Below are 22,558 nucleotides of genomic sequence, written 5' to 3'. Positions count from 1 at the left end.
AAAGCATTTTGATCACGTTTAGTGGATATTGTGCTATATAAATGCTCAGGTTCAATAAAAATTTCTGCTTTTTTTTTTTTCTGAATGCTATGCGACTCAGTGACTCATCATCTTGGGCTAGTCACATGAACTGTTACTTCCAGTTATAATCTTGTCAATATCATCTTATTCTGGTTATTTGTGTCAATTAGTCATAACACCAGATTGAAGAGTGTATATAATGGGGGGGGGGTGTAAGATGTGTGTATGTATTAAATGGTGCACGTAAATTAATCTGGCAACCCTTCAACACTGCGGACTCATATTGGAAACATTAAAAAAAATATGGGGTAGATTTTGACGTGGGCAAATCACAAAATTCAAAAGCTATTACACACAGGCACTTTTTTATTTTAATATTTTTTACTTTCACGAAAATAAAGTCAAATTGAGGACTTCATGTACAAACAATTAATGTAATTTTGAAATAGCAATAATGACTTTTATATAAGAACAAATACAAGATAGATCATCATAAAAAAATTTCAATGCCTACACTAAGATTTTGAAAGAATCTCATCTGATACTACGGTATGGCTTTTGTAACCAAATAAACACAGGCGTCAATTAAACAATATGAAAACTCTTGCTTCGGACAACTACAATAATAATAGCAACGTTACCGATATCTACCCTTTATGCATATCAACCTCATGTTTTGATGGAAAGTAGACTGCTGCAATTCGTGGGTTGATTATTGCATTTTATGGAGGAACTAATAAGTACAATGTTGGTTGTGTAAATATTTATTAACAATTCTTTACGAAACATTTGCTAAAAAAATTGATTAATTTTGAATCGAAATGAGGGAAAATATATCTAACAATAGCCTCATTTGTTTGTTCTTTACACAAAAAGAGTTACTTCCGTTGACACACTATATTCAGCTGATCTGCCCATAAAATATTGGGCTTGCTGACTAGTGATGTTATCTATGGCAAAAATGTAACATTGGCTAAACAGAAAAAATTTGGCCCCTAACCCTATTTTTTATAAGAATAGATTAAGATTGTTATTATCGTTATTAACATCTTCATTATTGTTACTATTATTATTATCATTTTATTATTATCATCATTATCATTATTATTATCAATGTTATTATTACTATCATTATTGTTATAATAATAATATTAACGTTATTAACTTTATTATCAATATAATTATTGTATTAATACTATCATATTGGTATTAGTACTTTAATAAATATCATTATCATATAAAGAAAATTATATTCAACACGAGTGGGCAGAGGTGGGATGGAGGGAAGAGAGAGTGCATAATTCTTGTTTTATATACATCAAAAGAAAGATATTCAAGATATAAAAACATGAAAAAGATCGATACAAACGGATTTCCATCTACAAACCTTGGATTTTCCTGGTATATTTTCAGCAACCAAGTCCCATCTCCTATCTGTACCTTTAGGAAATTGTTTGAGGGCCCACTCAAAGATGGTCTGCTGGTTTTGAGTCCATCCATCTGGAGGTACTTTTGTTGCTTCTTTATTACCGTTTAATTTTGATGATGAAATCGTATCTACGCTTTCTGATGCAGCATCTGACATGGCACCCTGGTTTTGCTCTAGAGACGTCTCATTTTTCCCAGCTCTAACCTGCTTCCTCCTCTTCCTCACTTTGACATTATCGGCGTCGTCTTCATCCTCATCTTCTTCAGGAATTGAATTGTAGGTGATAATGTCATCGCTGATCTTTAAATTGGATTTTGTATTTGTGACACCTGGAAGTTTATATATGAAAAAAAAAAGTCATTATTCAAGAGGTCCGATCAGTAAATTAGAATTATACTGTATCTATCAATAAATTCAATGCTGTCAATAATTAAAGTTTGTCATTGCAAGGGTAGCAAACTAATCTATTAACAAGACAATAATTACATTTTAAAGACAGTGAAAAACGAAACTAAACGAAAACATCATTGCTAATTATAGAATAACCAAATGCTAGACAGCAGGAAAGATTTTCGATGTCTCTCAGTTTTTGTTGTACTAGAGAAAGGGCGACGGCTCCTCCCTGACAAAAAAGCTGATGGTCTCAATGGCAATGACTTATCATTAATCATAATCACCTTGATATACATCTAGGAGTAACTATATTACAACCCTTCCTTCTCTCCAGCTAAAGATTGATAATTTTAATGAGAAAAAATGTCATATAGCCATGTGCAAAAGTAAGTTCACACTCGTGTAAACCCTCATAATTTTGTGTTCAAAACAACTATCATTTGCTTTTGATCAATGGAAAGCGCATTCATTTCTCTATCCAATATATATAAATATGTTAATATTATTGCCCTGTATAAAAAAATATCAAAAGTGTAAGAAGTGACACTAAAAATAGAGTTTGCAAATTTACACAACTTTATTTATACTTTGAGTGCCATCCTTTGACTTGATGCGGGGAACTTTTAAAAAGCCCTACGTAAATTGGGCCATGTGCAATGGTGCATTTGTCATGCATAAAAAATGTTGCGATTTCATTGTCTCTAATGTAACTATCAAATGACAACCTGCCATAATTTATTCTCACTAAGATGTCTTTTGGTCTCCCATGATCCAGCCACAAAGTACCAAAGAACCACACGCACTGTTTCTGATTTGAATGGTATTTTCTTACTGAAAACGTCCACTAACACAGCATAGGTATTTTTGTTAGCGACAATATACTTACATTTAAAGAAAAAAAAGAATGATATTGCTGAAATTTTGTTTATGAAATCATGTGAAGCCACGCTGATTTCAATAAGGTTATTGAATTTCAAAATTGGTGCAAAATCCTAAAATTTAAGTGCCTCCGATTACTTGCGGCATGCTTTCGCTAAAATTTGTATCTACGCACATTTGCAAAGTCATATTTTCGGTGTATCAAAGTCAAAGCATTTTATCTTTTGTTTGAATGTAAAAATTGGAATATAATTACATTAAATTGAATATGTAATTAATTAACCTTTAAAACAATACATGATCCAACGCCATGCTTGGTTTGACTCAAAATATATAAAGGAAGAAATAAGCATGGGCTTACTTTTGCACATGACTTTATAAATGACGTTTAAACCATCACTTACCCTGCATGTTTGTATTGGGCTTTGACCCTAAACCTCCCCGAATTTCTTTAGATTTATTTGTAACCTGAAACATAAAATGTCACTTTGCAAATAATGCAAATAAATGTGGTTTTTGTTATGAAAATAAAGTTGAGATTTATGCGTTTTTCACTAGTACCCATAGCAATGTTGTCAAGTTGGCAAAGCAATTCCTGTGTAAATATATTGAAATACACGCTAAAAATTATGGAGCTGACTGAATCGGCTGCTGGGAGTGTTCTAATGGTGCTATGGTTTAAAAACAACATGTAAACATAACATGTTAAATGATGCATACAACCTGCATAAGAGGAAAATATGAAAATGGTATATAATCATTAATTTAGAAGATTCTGTTTCTTTCGCTGAACAAAAGAGTTGTAAGAAATGTTTCCTATACGGAGAAACAAAGTTATTCAAATTTTCTTGAAATTCAAAGCATTCTCCTTCAGTTTACATACAATGTTGTTTCACCCAAATCTAAAAACTCAGAGCAGTTGCAGCCCATTGACCACTGACATCGTTGTGATGTCCTCACATGCCCCATATACTCAACTCACCACAACTCTGTCTACACTTCTCACCACTGTAAAAATGCAGTGGTATTCATAACAACGGGAGGTAACTCCAAATCTATCTCTAAGAGGCATAAATGATATTATCAATGTTTTTAACTTAAAACTATAATACAATTTATTTTAAGCACTAAATTTCTGAATGGGCCCGAATTTCAGTTCACCGCTATTTCACAGTGCTAAAAGTTTATCTCCCAGCGGTATGATAATGATAAAACTGACAAAAGATTCAAAATGCTGGCAAATGATGGTTAATATAACAAAAAAAAGACATAAGCCAGCAAATTTTCATCGATTGTCTTAAGATATTTATTGAAACTTGACATTTCCCCACAATTGTTTTTGTTTACAAAGTCTTACCTCCACAACAGACCTTCCAACTGTGTCAGCTATTTTCTCCCAGCGGTCTGGCACACCTGCAGGAAATTTCCGTATTGCTTTAGACAAGACTATGAGTTCTTCATCTGTCCATTCTTCACCAAACTAGAGTATACAAAAGTAAGAAAACAAAAATAAATTATGTGCCATAAACTTTTTAAATATCCCATGAAAATAACAACAGAATACAGGTAATCATCTCAACAGTATTTATGCTATAAATTTTAGTCCTTTTCAACCAAATAACAAAATAACAGAGAGTATTCTGCTCTGATGAAAACTATAAAAAAACCTTGTTTTGATTACTACATGGACCCAGTTAGTACTGATTTACTATCTACCACTGATGCACAGAAAGGTATTGGTGTGATCTTTGTATGAGAATTTAATATTGATGTTCATATCCATGATTGTATTAATAAAGCAAACAGGATGATTGGTTTTATTCATTGGAGTTTTTCTTATTTGAATGTTACCATGATTCTCAAATTGTATAAATCTGTCATTAGACCCATTCTTGAATTTGGTAATTATATAGAGCCCCTAATTCAAATGTCAGTCAATTGTTTTAGAAAACATCCAAAGATGGGCAACAAAGCTTTTGAGCGAAACTGAAGATATGCCTTACATGGAAGTTTAAATATATGGCTCTTCCATCTTAAAAAAACCCAGAAGAAACAGGGGTGACCTCATACAGTTATACAAAATTTTCCATAGCTTTAGTCAAATTGACCACAATAGTATGTTTAAGTACTCCAACGTAAAAATGGAGAATACTACAAAATTTTTATCACACATTCTACTACAATTATTTAGCAAACTGTTTTTAATGTTAGGGTAGTTAATACATTGAACAATTCAAAATTCACAACCAAAGACTCCAAAAGTATAAATCACTTCAAAAATGACATTGATAAAGAATTCCATATGTTAAAATATGTATTTGATGAATAACTGCTAATTATTATATTTTTGATTGGTCAACATTATTAGACTTGAAATGTTATAATCACATCGGGGAATTTTTTTACCTTAACTTTTTTTTCCCCATTACAGTGTATTCAAAGGCATTCTGATCTAAGCAACCCGGATTACAATATGTTATGTTAATACCAACCCTATCTTGAACCATAGCTGCTTTCTCTAGCTCCTCAGCCAGGCCACTAGCAGATATATTTTTCTGTCCTTCAATGGGAGAAGTAAAACTTGCATACAATTCTGGCGAGTATTCCGGCAGTTCTGCTGGTGCTTTCTTCTTAGGTTTTCGAGCCAATTCTGAGAAGACAATGACAGATATACTATTTCTTAAGACTGCTCACCTCTCTCACAAACCTTGAATGTGTTTATCTCAGAGACAGTGCTTCATTTCAGTGAATGTGTTTAACTCAGAGAGTGTGTTTATCTCAGAGAATGTGTTTATATCAGTGTGTACGAGGCTTCATGCAGTGCTAACTAGCATTAGAATAAAATATTCTGCTGTTTTTTACTCCAAGAAAACTCATTACACAGATAAAATGAAATAACCTCTAGATTATCATTCTTATATTCTCAACTCTAAATTGAATGGGGGACATAAATAAGTCTGAAATAATACAAAAGGAACACAATTATTGAATAATGCTTGGATCTTTATCATGCATTGTTCTGCTATTTTCTCAATACCGCAAAAAGCAGCTTAAAAGATATACCTTATACAAAGCACGAGGAGAAGAATAGCATCTTAATTTAGTCTGTCATTTTTAAGGCAATCAAAAGATTGGGGAAATCAAAATTAAATGTTTATAAATCAAAAATGCCCAGCAATAAATTTTACATATGTAACTCTTCGTTTCAAACATTATCTAAAATCTGATCTGATTGAAATTGTCATATATGGCAAACAATAACACAGAATTTTCGTGAGCCGCCAGAATTTAAAAAAAAACAAGTTGACAATTTGAAGTAGAATTTGAATTAAATGAAGAAACATTGCAATTAATCCAAGAATGTGTTTTTCCACATCTTTATTTACAATTTATACAAATGAATCAACTAGTACAAGTTTTACATAATAACTGATGACAAGGACCTTCCATGGATTGATAGTTATAGATGACGAATCCTTAAAACAGGTATGAAACTAGAAAATTTGTAACAGAATGTACATTACCAAGAAATGAGATAAAATCTCAATTGACAAAATCTTTTGTACACTTAAAAAAAAAAAATAGATTTGTCTTGGAAAGCGTTATCAATTTTTTGTATCACTACATGGGCAGGAAATGATAAGAAATTTAACCTAAGTAATATTTACAGGACTGTTACCTTCTTCCAATAATAATTCCTGCTGACGTAGCTTTTCATCAATAATTCTTTGTCTTTCTTCCTCTTCTTTTCTCAATCGTTTTTCTTCTTGCCACTCCCTGATGGTTGAGGGCAAATTGTAAACTAAAACAGGAAAAAAAAAGAAAAGGAATGTGAAATGTGAAGACAAATAAAAGGAATACATTTAGAATACTTATCAAACAAAGGATTAAATTGAAAGAAGACTAAATATACCTTTGCAATAATACAAAGGCTATTATATCATTACAGGACCTTTTAAACAAAAATCTGAAGCCACTGATGTTTTTGTTTTTGTTTGTTTGTTTGTTTTTAGCAAAGAAACAGTGCTCATGATACAAAGACTAATACATAATTACAGAAACTTTTAAAAATAAGAATCTGAGGCACTCATGCTTTTTGGTTGTTATTTTTTGTTGTTGTTGTTTGTTTGTTTTTAGCAATTAAAAACAGTGCTTGTGACACTTTAATCTCAGTGCCAGAAAAAAAAGGTAGATGAAAAATTATTTTAAAGATTTAAAAGAAACAGACCTGTACTTAGAGTTGATGGGTCGAGCAATACCAAGCATTAACCAATCAGAGTATTTCTTGCCACGTAACCTGTTCTGTCCCCTTGACTATTTATTTCTAGTCAAACATTCTTTAATTCTATAGCTACCTTTAGTACATGCCAAACAGACAAATAAATCAGTCCCACAGTCAGTGAGTATTTATCACAATCTTTCGGCACACTGATGAAGGAATTGCATTGCAACACCCGACAACACTATGCATTTGTTTTAATGTTTTTTAATGATGCTCAGGATCTGGAGATAGTTTGCTCTGGGTGATAAGCAAGTAGGAGGCTATGGGTCTCCAGTTCATGGTCATCAGTTGATATCAGGGACAAAATATATTTATCTTAAATTTTGGAGTCAAAAAGTGCATATAATAAGTAAAATATGCATATACTAAAGTCAGGTGATTTACAAGAAAAACAATATTACCCTTTACAAAAAGATAACTTCATCTGATTGTCTCCCTACCAGGAAAATATTCCAGACAGGACCCTGGTGAATACTCATTGTACTCATTCTATAACAAAAACACAAAGCCAAATGGAAATGACAAATGAGATAAGGATATAGAAGAAACAGCAAGGTTGTAAACTGATGAAGACTTCACTGACCCTAAGCAGCCAACGTTCCACTACACTACTTCGCCATTGAAGACATTGAGGTGTGAGTTAATTCCTGATTCTGCAGAACAAAATGCCCATAAAAAGAATTTGTCATTCTCTAAATATGACATTGGCTTATCAATAGCATGTTCAAATTCCATAAAAATCAAATTGTAACAGAAACACAAGTGGACAAATCAAATCCTTTATTAAGCTTGGTCAACCGAAGAGTTTCTGCAATGACAGAATTTATGAAGGACACCAGACAAAGCCGAAAGGACTGCTGACCTGATGACGTCTTCGCCAAAGGAAATAAAAAAGTTAGCTCAAGATAGAGAGGGATGGAAACTGTATGTCTGTGGCCTACACCCTGACCCAAGATGAAAAAAGCAATGATGATGAACTAGGAAACAGATTTGACATTCCAGATTCCATAATCAAACCTCAATTGTCATGCACAATCATTCTTCCCAAGTGGAATATGCTGTCACAAAGTGCGTGACGTTGAAAGTTTTAAAAAACGGATAAAATGAATTGGATGAATGAATATGAACATCTGTTAAGTAATTTTTGTAAAAAACCTTATTTTTAAATCTGTGATTATAACATCAGAGGTGGCTTGCAGTTTAAAGGGAGATGAAGAAAGAAAAAAAAAAAACATGTTGAAAGATCTTAACAGAATCTAGTTTGTACTCTGTAACTGAGTGAAAGTCTGTCAGAATCAATGGAAATGTAACCCCCTGGACATTGCATTTGTTACAAAATAAACACTTGAAATGATTTGCTTTGTCAACGGTGAGATGATTCTGTTTGACAAACCTCTCTGTGTTCATACCTGATTTGACAATGAAGACAGTCAGAGTAAATGGCCACAAGCCCAACACTCTGGGAGTTGGAATGACATAGTCTTCTTCGGATACATTCTCCTCACTTTTGCCCTTTTTGCCCTTCTTTTTCTTCTTGGAACTCAGCATGTCTTCCTGTGATGAGTGAACCATAAAAGTACAATGACGATAAATCATCTGGGATTTTATTTATAAAAAATGCACCAAGCGATATTTGATGGTTTATTGCTATGTGGTAAGGCACATGCTTAATACTCTTATGAGGTCTGCCTGATATTAAGTGATGTTTTAATGTTTCAACTTATTTTGCTGCTGGCTGAAGAAAGGCTTTGAGCCCGAAATGTTCTTTGTTTGGTATTTTGTTCTCATTTGAAGGTAATATATTCAATTTTGTACACAACTTTTTAGTTTACAGCTTTTAGCAGCTTAATATTCACTTATGAAAAAAGGGAAAAGTGAAACGTCAGATGAAAACAGAGAGTATAAATATGACCACATCTGGAAAGAGGGGTGTTATTAAAAAATTTTAGATGGTGATAGTGGGAGAGAGAGGGTCAATAATAACACTCGCTGTCAAGAATCTCCTCTCTCTCTCTCCTTCCCTTTCACACACACAAACACACACACACACACATACATACACACACACACATACACATTTTTAACTAATAATAATCATACATAATCCCAATGTAATATAACATATTTCCTTTTCTTGTTTACTTGCAGAAGGCCAAAGGCTGAAACCTCGTTTATTTTGTTGTGTATCTTTTATAAGAGTCATTTTTACTCCCTTTATTTTACCATACATTTTTTATATTTATATCCTCTGTTTTTGTATGACCCTTCTCTATTCTCTTAATTTTCCATCACTGATATAAGTATAAAAGTGCCTGCTCCACATTTTTTTTCTGCATTTATATTTAACATTTTGGCAATCTTGAAAACTTACTATTGTATCTGGGAACTCATTTCATCAGATGTAATTAATTCTTGTTAATAGTAGAAATTAGCAATGACTATCCGGCACAAATCTTTGGGCCTCTTTTTCGCTCACGAAGTGCCCGAATTCGCGACAAAATATGGGACGAAGTCGTTTCGTACATGCTATTTTAAAAAATTAATTACGACGCTGTTTATAATTGAATATGACTGAAAGTTGGCACACAGTTAGAAAAGAGGTCATTTTAGATTATGTCAAGCGACAAAACTCGTACGATTACCAGAAGACCGTTAAAATAGATTTTTACTCTTTGGAGTACAATATTTCTAAAACTACAAAGAGGAGAGATTTTGTCGCTCATAAGGTTATATATGCACATTTCTTCTATTTATATTTCAAATTTCATTCGATTATGATAAGTACTTTTCCCGTATTCTCACAAAACATCAACCCAATTTGCATTTCAATGAGTGAAAATATGGAATGGCCATTTTGCTCCACCTTCGCGCGACACGAAAATGACGTGAGCGAGGCAAGGCTGCCAGATGGCCAGACTTTAACGTGACAAAATTCGACTTCAAAAATGGCTAAATAGAAAATCATATGGCTTTCAATATTAATACTGGCCCACTTAAAATTAACTAAATTTTAACAAACAGAAAATTGAATAGACTAGGATAAATGTCACTGAGACAAACATAGATGAACAAAATGTAAAAAAAGAAACAAAATTATATATTTGGCCACACACGTGGCCATCTGGCAACCTTGTTCACGACGACGGATGACACAAATCCTCGCGTGCTTTTTAAAAATTAAGGTATTGTTTCATTGTTATGTCATAGGGATATAACACATTCTCTCTCTCTCTCTCTCTCTCTCTCAAATAAATACTAGAACTAACATAAGCCATGGTCTCACGGGACTGATTGATAATAATTTAGCAGGCATTTTTCGTGTCATTTGTATGGGTTGTAGACACAAGATTACACTTCGGAAAAGTTCCAAATGATCAATATTATGTATATTTTAAAACAAATTTATAGTTGACCCTAGCCATACAGCTCTAAAACTATACAAGTTAGAACTCTTCTGATGTCTTCATCATATTTTCTGATAATTTTGCCATAAAATTGCCAAGTTTTAATATCTAATTCCACGTATTAAGCGAGATACAGGTACAAATCAGAATAAAATGTAGAAAAGCGTCCCATATTGTCCGTATTTTTTTCTCTTTGTGAGTCATCCAAATAAATGGTATCTTTGAAACTGCATAACTTTGTTATATATTAATGGATTTTCAAAATTCAAAAAGATTTTTACTCAGTGGAGATAGGGCTTTGATTTAAGAGTAGTATTTCCTACAAAAATAGAAAACAAAAATTTTCATAGTCATTGCTAGTAGAAATCATATCCTAATAAAAAAAGACCAGGGGAGGAGAAAGAGGAGGATGAGGGCGAAAAGGAAGTGGGGGAGGAGGAGAGGGAGGAAGAGGAAGAGGAGGAGGAGGATGGGAAGGTATTAAAATATTTTTCAAAGAGATAAGCTGGTTGTGTCAATAAAATACTCTAGCTATGGTATCTTACGACAGCTAGTCGCCGTTCAAGGTACATTGCCCAACCGACACAATACTGTCCAATGATGGATATGATGAATAAGACAATGGCCAACTCCCACAGACCCATCTTTCTGGCTCGGCGGTAGTAGTACACAGGTTGTTTCCAATCTGGTAACCCATCAACCAGCACACGATTATACCTGGCAAATACATGAAGGTCAAAATTTTATGGTAAACCTTTCATAGTGTTCAATTAATTACGTTTTTTTAAAAACAGGAATATACCACTACATTTCACAACAAGATCATAATGAGTCAACGATTCATAAGTAAATGACGCAAATCTGTAAATCAGCATTTCATTATTTTGTAGGAGTTCAGCCAACTAGACTACAATGGGGGGGGGGGGGGGGGGGGGGGAGGAATTAGTGCAAAGAATGTCAGCTTTGATTTGATATAAAATGTTTTGTTGTGGCTTGCCTTTGTTAAATTCCATGGGAGGATTGTAAAAATAATTTTGTGAAAATACAAAAATGTAAAACAATTAAAGTCACTTAATTGGAACAAATCTATTGTGTTCAAATTGTTCCATCTAGGTGGGAGGATTGTAAAAATAATTTTGTGAAAATACAAAAATGTAAAACAATTAAAGTCACTTAATTGGAACAAATCTATTGTGTTCAAATTGTTCCATCTAGGTGGGAGGATTGTAAAAATAATTTTGTGAAAATACAAAAATGTAAAACAATTAAAGTCACTTAATTGGAACAAATCTATTGTGTTCAAATTGTTCCATCTAGGTGGTTTTCTGATAAACTGATCTTGCAAATGGTTTTCATGACAAGATTAACCCATCGAAACTACCCACATGCCTCCCGTGATTCATACCTCTCAAAACGTCCAATCAAAATTGATGGAAGACACATTAAAAAAACCATATGTAGATTACAGCACATTATACATTTTCAAGGAACACTGAGACACAAAGACACAGTAAAAGTCACATGAGTACGGTCATCATTGTGTGTTAGCTATTCCTATACAATCAGACTCAATGAAAACTGACACACTAAGTCACAAATAAACAATCAAATACATCATCTCCACCTAATCCATTCATTAATCTCCCTTCCCTAAGATGATCAAATATAGAACAGTTGTTTGTATAATTAATGGCCTTATCTGTCTTTTCAAAAGCTCAAGATAATTCCATTCTTATCCCACTTAATGGGGTAATATTTAGTTTTTAAAAATTCAACCAAAGTTTGTAGAAGCTTTCAAATCATTCAAATTCAGCAGCATATAACCTGATTAATCTGCACAAATCCTAAATAAGTAAAGTTCCATCATAAACAGATTATATGAAAATGCAGCTGCTGTTTCAATTACAAGCTTTGAATGCAACTTATTTCATGAACTTAAAATGCAATTGAGCACGGGTATCATCTTGCTCTTGGAACATTAAAAACCTAGTTTATCCCAAACTATGTCCAAGAATATTTATACACTGAGATCAAGGCCTTTGATCAAGTGATACAAATATTTGAGTGAATAAAAACTTACTTTTCTCTTTTAGTCGCATCTTTGAGGACTTCGTATATTGCATTAATCTGAAATATACATATCAATATAGAAATTATTATATAAATCGAGAATCACTTAGTAAATTTTTTATTTTATTTTATGGGGCATATATATAATATATAGCTTAGTATCAACTAAATATGCTAAAAGCACTTTACAAGGGGTCCCAAGACAACAGCAGCATTTAGCATGTAGGAAGAGACATGACACCGGTAATCACTTTTAGCACTAACAACACTGTGAACTGCCAGGTACTATTTTTACACCTGAGTATGGTGAGAGAATGTAAAGAACCTTTTTCAAGTACTCAACCATGTGTGCTCAGAGCAGAACTCAAAACCTGGACCTTCCATTCTGAAGTCGAGTGTCATACCTATAGAGCACATAGATGAACATAATGCTGTTGAAGTTAAACACATTCAAATTCAGATCATAACAGCTTCGAAAAATAACAAAGTTCCATGTTTCAGACTCAAAACCCTTCTTAAGCAAACGCTACTTACCGTCGAAAAATGCATACATGACATAAAAATTGGATGACAACAAATAAAATTAAAGTTGAATGATGAAAAGACTGAAATTGTCATTTTAGGTCATCCCAATATTACAAATTCTATTGGAAATATCAAATGTAACATAAATGGCTTAATTGTGCATAGTTCACCCGCTGTTAAAAATCTCAGCATCTTTATGGATGAGAATATGACATTAGACCGGCACATAAAATATCTTTCTCAACGCCTAAATTTCCATTTGAACAGAATTGGTAAAATTAGAAACTACATATATACAGATGTGACTAAAACCTTGATTACATCGTTGGTTCTTTCCAAACTTGACTGTTGTAATGCTCTTTCTGAACCTCATCAGCGAGAGAATACTCAGGCTGCAAAGATTTCAAAACAATGCTGCAATATTAATCCTTAAGCACAGCAAGAAACATCATGCGACACCTCTGCTAAAAGAGCTTCATTAGCTTCCTGTTAAGGAGCGAATATTGTACAAATTTCTGATATTGTGTATTTAATGCCTCAACACATATCAACCAACTTATATCTTTATGATAAATTAGAGTTATAGTTATATACACCAATCCGATCCTTTCAGGTAATCCAATGTAAAATAGCTTGTCACTCATGGATAGAACTCTTACGTGTCACGTGGAGGACGATCCTTTTCTAGAAACATCCCAACCCTCTGGAACAAACTTCCAAAAGAAATACGACATCGGAAAATGTTTAAAATGCATCTTAATCTTAAGACTTGTTATTTTCCAAACTGAATTGTTGATGCCCCTGTAAAGCGCTCTGAGTACTTCCTCGTGATGTGTAAGACAAATATAATATATTATAATATTATTAAGCCAATGACAAAAACAATGAAAAAGTTGATACTTTACTTAAAATCCAGACAGCAGAAAAGTATTTGGTGGGCTAACTACTTTCCTGTCGTCTGTCTAGATTTTTAAGAGTTATATTAATGTTTTTATTCTTTTTTTTTTGTCATTGGATGAGAAAGGGTTTTGAGCCCGAAACATTCCATGTTTGGTATTTTGTTCTCTTTGAAGCTGTTCTATTCATCTTATTTTATGACTTTTTTAATAAAGTCCACAGCTTCTCGCAGCTTAGTATTCACTTTCACTATTTTTACCTGTCTAAATGTTTCCTCAGCGTTTTCTGCACTACTTTTGTCAGGATGAAGGCGTAAGGATAAACGACGATATGCCTTTCTCACCTCAGAAGTTGACGCACTCTAAAAAATAAATATATAATAGAATAATCAATAATAACAATAATAATAACAATAATAATAATAATAATAATAATAATAATAATAATAATAATAATAATAATAATAATAATAATAGTAATAATAATAATAATAGTAATAACAATAATAATAATAATAATAAACTTTATTCATCCTTTTCAGAAATTGTGGAACAGACGTGGCAAAGAAAAGAGATGGATTAAAGTATTGACATTAAAAAGACACAGAAATCAGCATTAAATAACTTATAAATACCTCAAAACAAATAAAATAAGAATGTATCTATTACATGCAATAAAGTGAATATTATAAAGATATATAGATATAGATCATATGTAGGCTTTATAGAATAAAAATAAATTTGATAGTTGATTTAAGAGTATATTTAGCATCACAATCTCAAATATTTCACTGCAGATGTTTGGAAAATAAAAATGGTGTAGAACTAGATCAGTAAGTGAGTACATCGTTATTACGCTAAAATTATCTATAAGCATGTAAATCATATCTACGGCTAAGAACAACAAAATTGAAATTAATAGTACAATAGATGTCCATAATTCTTGCATATTGAATAATCTGATGCTTGTCGGGAGACAGGAATGTGTATGCCTTTCGTTTTTGGTTTTGATGGAGAGAATCCTGTCATTTCTAATAGATGCTGTGATGTATTTATTGAGGGGATGTTTCTTACAATTTTAAAATTTGTTAAATGTTCAGAGACAGCACCTTTCAAATAAAATGTCAAAATCGTCTATTCTATTAGTATATTTTGATGCTCTTTTAACAGTTTGATTTAAGAGTGTTTTATCAGCCATCCTAAAGTTTCCCCCCAGACTGATATACAAAAAGACAACACACTTTCAATGACTGATTGATAAAACAATGTGCATAGGCTTTAATCGATTTTAATTAAAACTAGCAAGTTTAGATTTAGATAGAAAGTACATACGTTTATTAATTTTAGATTAAATTTGTTTTGCATTTTGTGTCCATTTCAGATTATCATCTACGACTAATCCTATATATTTGTATTCTGAAACTTGTTCTACTACTTGATCTTTGATTTTTAATGGATGATGTCCAATGTTATAATACTAATGGTAATACTTCTAATAATAATGATAATTCCTGATGAAAGCGAATGCTCAAAACAATATTGTAGAAGTTGATCATAATTATACTTGAAATATTTTACAAATAGCTACTTTTATAAAAAAGTTGAGCACTATCCTTATATATATATATATATATATATATATATATATATATATATATATATTATATATATATATATATATATATATATATATATATATATATATATATATATATATATAAGTATCAATCCACTATTAAGGTGACCACTGTGAAATGCACCAATTGGAGGACCAAGCATATATCTTGTTCAAATTGATTAAACTCTTCAATCTTTGTTCAAATGAGTATAGTTTGATGCCCTACAATGATTTATGAACACAATTCTGATGCTTGATGATCACAATGGTATATAGAAAATTACTCGGTCCCCCTACTGTTTTACTAAGTGTTTCTGTAGCTTTAAGGAGACATTTGGTAAAAACATGTTTTTAGGGAGACCACATTAAAAAACCCTTTTAGGGAGCCCAGTATATGTTTATATATGTGTATACCTAAGAGTGCATTTTCAAGTGAGCTACCACCAAATTGTCTAAAATAAAGTAAGTCCTTAAGATTAAGAGCTTCATGGCCATAGTGTCGAAGCTTATCCCAGTGTGCGTAGAGTGAAGTGGCCGAGCAACGCATTTACTAACTCCTGGGAAGGTCCATCCCTCAGAAGGGGCGCTCAGGGAAATAACCTGGGACTCAAACACGGCAAAAAATATTCCCAGTTGCTCCGTGCGCCATTGTTTTTGCAGTCCCCGACCCCTTTAGAAACCTGACGACCCAGGTTAAGATCAGAGATAGAAGGGACCAGGCAGAGGAGTTTATTTGTTGTTGTTGTATACCACTGAATGGACTTGGTTTGTTTTGTTTTGTTTTTAAGGGTTTTACGGCGCTTGCAACACATTAAGGTCATATCAGCGCCAGTAAAAAGGAAGAAAATGGGATAGTAAAAAGTTCTGGAACTACAATTAGAGCACCCAAGAAAAAGTAAGGCAAAGGGGATTTGTTTCAAATAGGAAACAGTAGATTCCAAGAGCCCACTATCAAAGTACTTAGTTTGAGATCACCTAAACGTCTCATTCAGACACAAGCACAGGTCCCAACAAAGAGGGATACACTCAAATGTTTACAAAGCATAAATAATATGTAAACAAAACAATAAAGAGCATAACAGACAGATGATTTACAAGGGAAAAATATAATCTCCCAAAAGTCGAACTATACATTTGACTGTTTCCCTCCCAGCCAGGTCCTGGACAAAACCAAGTAATCCCATCCCGAGACAAAGACAGAAAACAAGTTGGAAAACAGACATAGGGGGATAGAAGACGCAATGAGTACGTCCCTGCCCATTATGGGAAGTCGGGCACCCCACCCAGTGAATGGAGTTGGATGGATAGGACAGCAGATCTGATGGACACAATGAACGGCTTCAATCAACATCTCATTCACTTTAACTTGCACAATGCTTGCTTTGGTTTCGTGGTAGACAGTTCGTCTGACGCCCGAGTTGCCAGGGTTCGAATCCATATTTGTGGCGATGCAGAGTCATTGTAAAAGTCTCATTTACAGTCTCACTTGTGTTAATTGGAGTACGTTACTGAATTGTAACAACGTTGTTCGTGTCCATATAAATGTACTACCAGCTGTATCACATAAGTCTTTGGTCACCAAATAAAAGCATGAAGTTTGTTATGTGTACAGTGCAACATAAAAGGATAGAAACAGTTTTACTGATAAAACCCTCAAATGATAACAAACCAATATGTTGTTGCTGGTAAGTTGCTTAATTGCATTTGTTAAAAAGCATAAACTGTGAAGCAAAAGTGTTGAAAATCGTTTGAATAAAGTTTAATGCAAAAAAAATAATTCTTAAGCACTTTATGCCGTTCTAAGCTGTCGTTGCTGCATTTTTTTTCATTATTAATTATTATTATTCTGATTAAGGATGAGGGGATAAAGAAAGAATGAAATTAAATGCACAGAGGTGTCATTTCTTGACAGTCACCTCTAAAGATTGCAACTCTTAAAATTATCATAAAAAGAATAGTGAAATTTTACATTAGGTATCTAGAAAATGCTGAACATAAAGCTACATTGGCCAATTAAGTTAGGGTTAGTAGAAAGACTTTTTATTCTGCCATATCTGATTCTTTCAGATAGTTCTACATAGCTGCCAACTTTTCAAAAATAAAATAAGGAACGCTCATTTGGCCCGGGATGAGGGGCGATGTGTGCCGAAGCCCCGCCCCCCCCCCCCCCTTCATCGAATCGCAACATATAAAAGTCAGCCTTTTTAATTACTATTACTAACACTAACAAGTTTGAGATGACAGAGGCTAGTCCAAATGTTGCTCAATTATCGGGTTTAGTACCAGCACATTTGAATCGTTAAAATGACACTTTCCACAATGATTGTTGTTTTGTTTTTAAGGGTTTTACGGCGCTTGCAACACATTTAGGTTATATCAGCGCCAGTAAAAAGGAAGAAAATTGGATAGTAAAAAGTTCTAGAATTACAGTTGAAGCATCCAAGAGAAAGTAAGACATAGGGGAACTGGGAACAAATAGGGATCAGATGTAGATTCCAAGAGCGTATCACCAATGTACTTAGTTTGAGATCACCTATAAGTCTTATCCGGACACAAGAACAAAATCCAACAAAGAGGAACACACTCAAATGCTTACATTATACATTAAAAAATAACAAATATAGTAATAATACATAACAGAGAGATGATTTACAAGGAAAAAAATATCATCTCCCAAAACAATAAATATGCATTTGACTGCTTCCCTCCCAGCTAGGACTCCGGCGAGGGCCAGGAAAAAAACAAGTAATCTCATTCCAAGACAAAGACTGAAAGCATGTTGGAAAACAGATATAAGGGGATAGAAGACACAGTGTGTACCTCCCTGCATAACAGAGAGATGATTTACAAGGAAAAAAATATCATCTCCCAAAACAATAAATATGCATTTGACTGCTTCCCTCCCAGCTAGGACTCCGGCGAGGGCCAGGAAAAAAACAAGTAATCTCATTCCAAGACAAAGACTGAAAGCATGTTGGAAAACAGATATAAGGGGATAGAAGACACAGTGTGTACCTCCCTGCCCGCTATGGGAGCTTTCCACAATGAGATCAAAATTCAGAACGGACAATATAAAGAAAGAATTCAACTGCCTCAACTTTGATAAGGACCAATACACAAGAAGCACAATTGTAAAATAAATGAAATAACTTAAGATGGTTAGAAATGCATAACTACCAACCTGGTACATCACTTGAGAGGGCGTTTTGGGGTAAAAATTAGGTGAGTTCAGATAAAAAGTAGACGATTGCATATATGTTTTCTTTCATGCAACATAATGGTCTTTAAGTAGTATACTATAATAGTAGTTATAGTAAAATGCACCTCTAAATATTAGAGAATTCCTACTTCTTTACTTTGACAAGATAAACACACCTAAAAATGGAGTATACTTATTTTTCTTGAACCTAAACCGTTACAAAAGCTTGCTTGAAAAAAAAAAAATTAAAATCAGATGAAGATGTTTTTAAAGGGATTAAATTTATATATTTCATAAATTAATAAAGGGAAATAATCATTGTCATCTTTAATCAATATAAGCAATTGATTTTCTTATTGAATACCTTCCAATCAAAAAGGTGGATTTAATTTTATTCTAATTAAAATAATATTTGTAACAAATAGTGAAAGTATCAATACTGTCTTAGAATATTCAAAGTATATCGAGGCTAACATCCATATCCTATGCAAATCTCCAATACATTATGAAAGGTTTGAGTAAAATACAGGCGTCATATAAACGAATGGAACTTTTTTAATTGTTGAAAATCATTTATGATAGAGGCATAATTCAAATTAAAGAGCTACACAAATGGAGATTATGCTCTCACTGGACACCAATAATAATGATAATAATAATAACAACAATAGTAGTAGTAGTAATAGTAATAATAATGGATCAATAATAATAATTCATTAGGCTCACATGGCTTTTTTACCACAAATTAGTCAAAAATTACAAAATACGGATTTTGAACTAAAAATAAGCACTTACGGACTCAGGAAGTCAAATACGGAACAAATCCGTTTTTAACAGAACGGTTGGCAGCTATGGTTCTACAAAGCATTTGTCTCTCAAGCTGAGCAAATGAATGTTCATATAATATAAAAAAGGATATTGCAATGATGAACAGATTGTACTATATAAAGATAAAACGTTTTTGTAAACCCCCAAAATATGTCAATAACACTATACAATACAATGAATGTAATACAAATCAAATTCATGATTGTCATTACACCGATTGAAACGCTCTTTCCCTTCTATATTTATTTCTTTCATTAAAAATCTTTGTCTTCACCAAACTAATTAGTGTACCTTCAGGGATTCCTTTTTGTGAAAATACCCTGTGGTGTTTTAAGAACAGAATAATTTCAGACTTTCTAGGTAATGATCCCCTTGAACCATGTGCTGAAACATCTTCGACAAAGTTTTTAAAATATGACTTGACTCTATCTGTATCCTCATCTGACCATGACATGTATCTCCGATTTTTGCTTGAATTCCTCTTGGGTTCAGTTTGTTTTGAAGAACACGTAAGCTGATTTGGCACTCCTGCTTCACCATCAAATATTTCTTCTTGATTTGCAGCTGTTACTATGGATGTTCCAAAATTTGCATTTGAGTCTCTATTCACTACAGAGTCATTTGTTTCAATGTTACAATTTCCTTCCCCAGTGACCGATGCTGAGTTATCAATTTGACCCAAAAAATGACCAACTTCTGTTATTTCTCGTATTGCAAGTGGACACTGATAAATGTTTTGATTGATTGATTCACTGTGTCCCATATGTCGATAGAAGACATCTCTCTCGTGTTGTGGGACATCAAGTAAGGCAAATAATGTCGAAGCTCGGTGCCTGAATTTATCAGCTATTAACAACTGGGGTTTCTCTAAATCCTTTACTAAGGAAGTGACATATTTGATGGCAATGTAACCACTTACATGATCTTTGGATATTCCTGTATTTGGAAAAAGAAATGGGTTGTCTGAAATATCAACAGCTTTACGCTCCTGTGCAAGTTTCCTTAAAGGCTGAATTGTGTCATTGGGTATCAACACAGGGACCAACATCTTGCTTCCCTTTCCAGACTGATAGGCCAGCTTATACTTCTCAAGTAACGCTTTTTCCAGAGGATCAGTGACATGTTGTACAAGCTGGGGATCAACCCATACACCTGAATCTGCATCATTCCAGTCTTTTAACAACATCCTTGCGGGTTCTCCGCCTCTCCTCGCATTAAACATTGTAAGCCTAGCTACGATGACATTGCGAAGCCTAACAAACATATGTGAATCAAATAATTGATAATCATCCTCACAAATACGGACCATCTCTTCAGTAATAAATTGCCGTAGCTTCTTTATATCATTCTCTAATGGCATCTCTTTGGGTTTTCTCAAATTTGTTCTCTTTGCTTCACATTGAACTCTGGCTGTAAAAAAAATACTATCCCAATTATAATCCAGGACAGCTTTGAACAAATCTATCTCTGCGGATTCTTCCATTTTGTTTTGCATTATATATTCCCCTTTTAAGAAATTAATTAACTTTTTCAATATAAATCCAATTGAAAGCTTCAAGCCTGCTTTCAATGTCCCATCCTCTTTCAAAGTCATTTCAGAAATGGTTTGCGATATTTCATTAAAGTTACAACGCTTCACCACGTCCTCTCCAGAGAAAGAAGGTTGATTTGTTCTCTTCCTAGTTTTTAAAATCAAATTTCCTAAGATGCGTAAATCACTCATTATAACTTTTCTCTCCTTCTTTGAACTTTTACTCCACAATTTTGTTCCTAACAATACTATAGCTTTGTCTGATCGACACAAATTTCCCACTTCATCATTCCGAAATTTGTCAAGAATATTCTCCTTTATTTCTTTACTTGCATTGGGAGCCACGGGATAAAATTTTACAACCCCAGTACACAGAGCATGCTCAGTACTACATTTCTTTTTGTGTTCATAAACCTTCGTCCAGAGTAAAACCCCTTACAGCCAGCACACATAACAACTTCATGTGACCCTGTGCTCTCTCACGCATAACTATTGAATTGTTTCTAGTGTTTGAATAAAAAATGCCCTTTATCTTGAGATACTCCATTGTTCTATCCCTTTCCTTTACAGGCTGTTTCATGGCCTCTGTAACTTCTGTCTCATCTTTGTGTTTCCTCATCAAATGCCTTGAGAGTTTTGTTTGCAACTGTCCACAGTATGGACAGGGTCTCCTTGGCTTTTTGTATTTCTCTGGAAAAAAAAGAAGAAAATAAAGCACATCATGCTATGAACTATGAAAATAAATCAATAGACAGATCGTATGCACATCAGCTACATGACAGCGATAGAGAGGAATAGCATTCCAAATATTTAAGGCCTGGACAAGTAACTGTCATAATTCCTTCTTGTTATATACTTTTCTACCATCTATTCCTTTGGAAGAGGTATGTTAGATTTGTGGAGACCTCTGCCACATAACAAATCCAGTGAAAAGACGCCATATTTTTGTTTTGAAATAGAAATAAATAGATCAATCCACCCACTTCACTGGGTTCAGGGTTCCCTCTTCATTATAATCAAAATATGAACATAAATCGGAATAGTAACACATTGAAGTCTCATCTGAATACATAGATTGTCCTTTGTTGTTTCAGCGAATAATCAGACAGAATGTCAAAAGAATTTTAGGTTTTTCCCCAACCACCCCTTGGAGGTATCAGTATCAGCGGAATGGTAAGCGTCATGTTTTTTACGTTGAGCAACAAAATTTACTCCAAATGCTTCACTCGACCCAGGCAGAAAAGCAATCAAGAATAGACCCAAGTCCTATCCAAAGACTAACATTTCATTTAAGTTTATTGTAGGCCCTTGGCCAATCGACAAAATTCAATTCACATAAATTATTTACAACAATCAGAAATTAATTATATCAATAATAGTAATAGAATGCAATGAAGGCAATATCATAATAATAATAATAATAATAATAATAATAATAATAATAATAATAATAACAGTAGCGGCAATAAGTAACAATTAATAT

The 22,558-nt window shown here is 33.3% G+C and overlaps 1 protein-coding gene across 2 annotated transcripts in view; it reads right to left on the bottom strand.

Moving 5' to 3' along the window:
• The window catches only part of LOC144965945 (dnaJ homolog subfamily C member 1-like), a 37,898-nt gene that overhangs the window by 6,478 nt on the left and 8,862 nt on the right, over positions 1–22,558 (bottom strand). For both annotated transcript variants that reach the window (XR_013644128.1, XM_078901829.1), the window contains exons 2-10: positions 14,160–14,261; positions 12,489–12,535; positions 10,954–11,125; positions 8,414–8,558; positions 6,402–6,524; positions 5,215–5,372; positions 4,080–4,202; positions 3,127–3,190; positions 1,409–1,779 (exon numbers count right to left, since the gene is read on the bottom strand). Coding sequence is in view for 1 of the 2 variants with exons in the window: in XM_078901829.1 (XP_078757955.1) it covers positions 1,409–1,779; positions 3,127–3,190; positions 4,080–4,202; positions 5,215–5,372; positions 6,402–6,524; positions 8,414–8,558; positions 10,954–11,125; positions 12,489–12,535; positions 14,160–14,261 (1,305 nt within the window). In the remaining variant the exon portion in view is untranslated. The remainder of the gene's footprint in view (positions 1–1,408; positions 1,780–3,126; positions 3,191–4,079; positions 4,203–5,214; positions 5,373–6,401; positions 6,525–8,413; positions 8,559–10,953; positions 11,126–12,488; positions 12,536–14,159; positions 14,262–22,558) is intronic.

Source organism: Berghia stephanieae, chromosome 2 (genome assembly GCF_034508935.2).
Source record: "Berghia stephanieae isolate SIO BIC M18660-M18661 chromosome 2, UCSD_Bste_1.3, whole genome shotgun sequence".
NCBI classification, from domain to species: Eukaryota; Metazoa; Mollusca; class Gastropoda; order Nudibranchia; family Aeolidiidae; genus Berghia; species Berghia stephanieae.
Note: the sequence above shows the minus strand (reverse complement) of the source record. Positions and strands in the feature narration are given on the sequence as shown.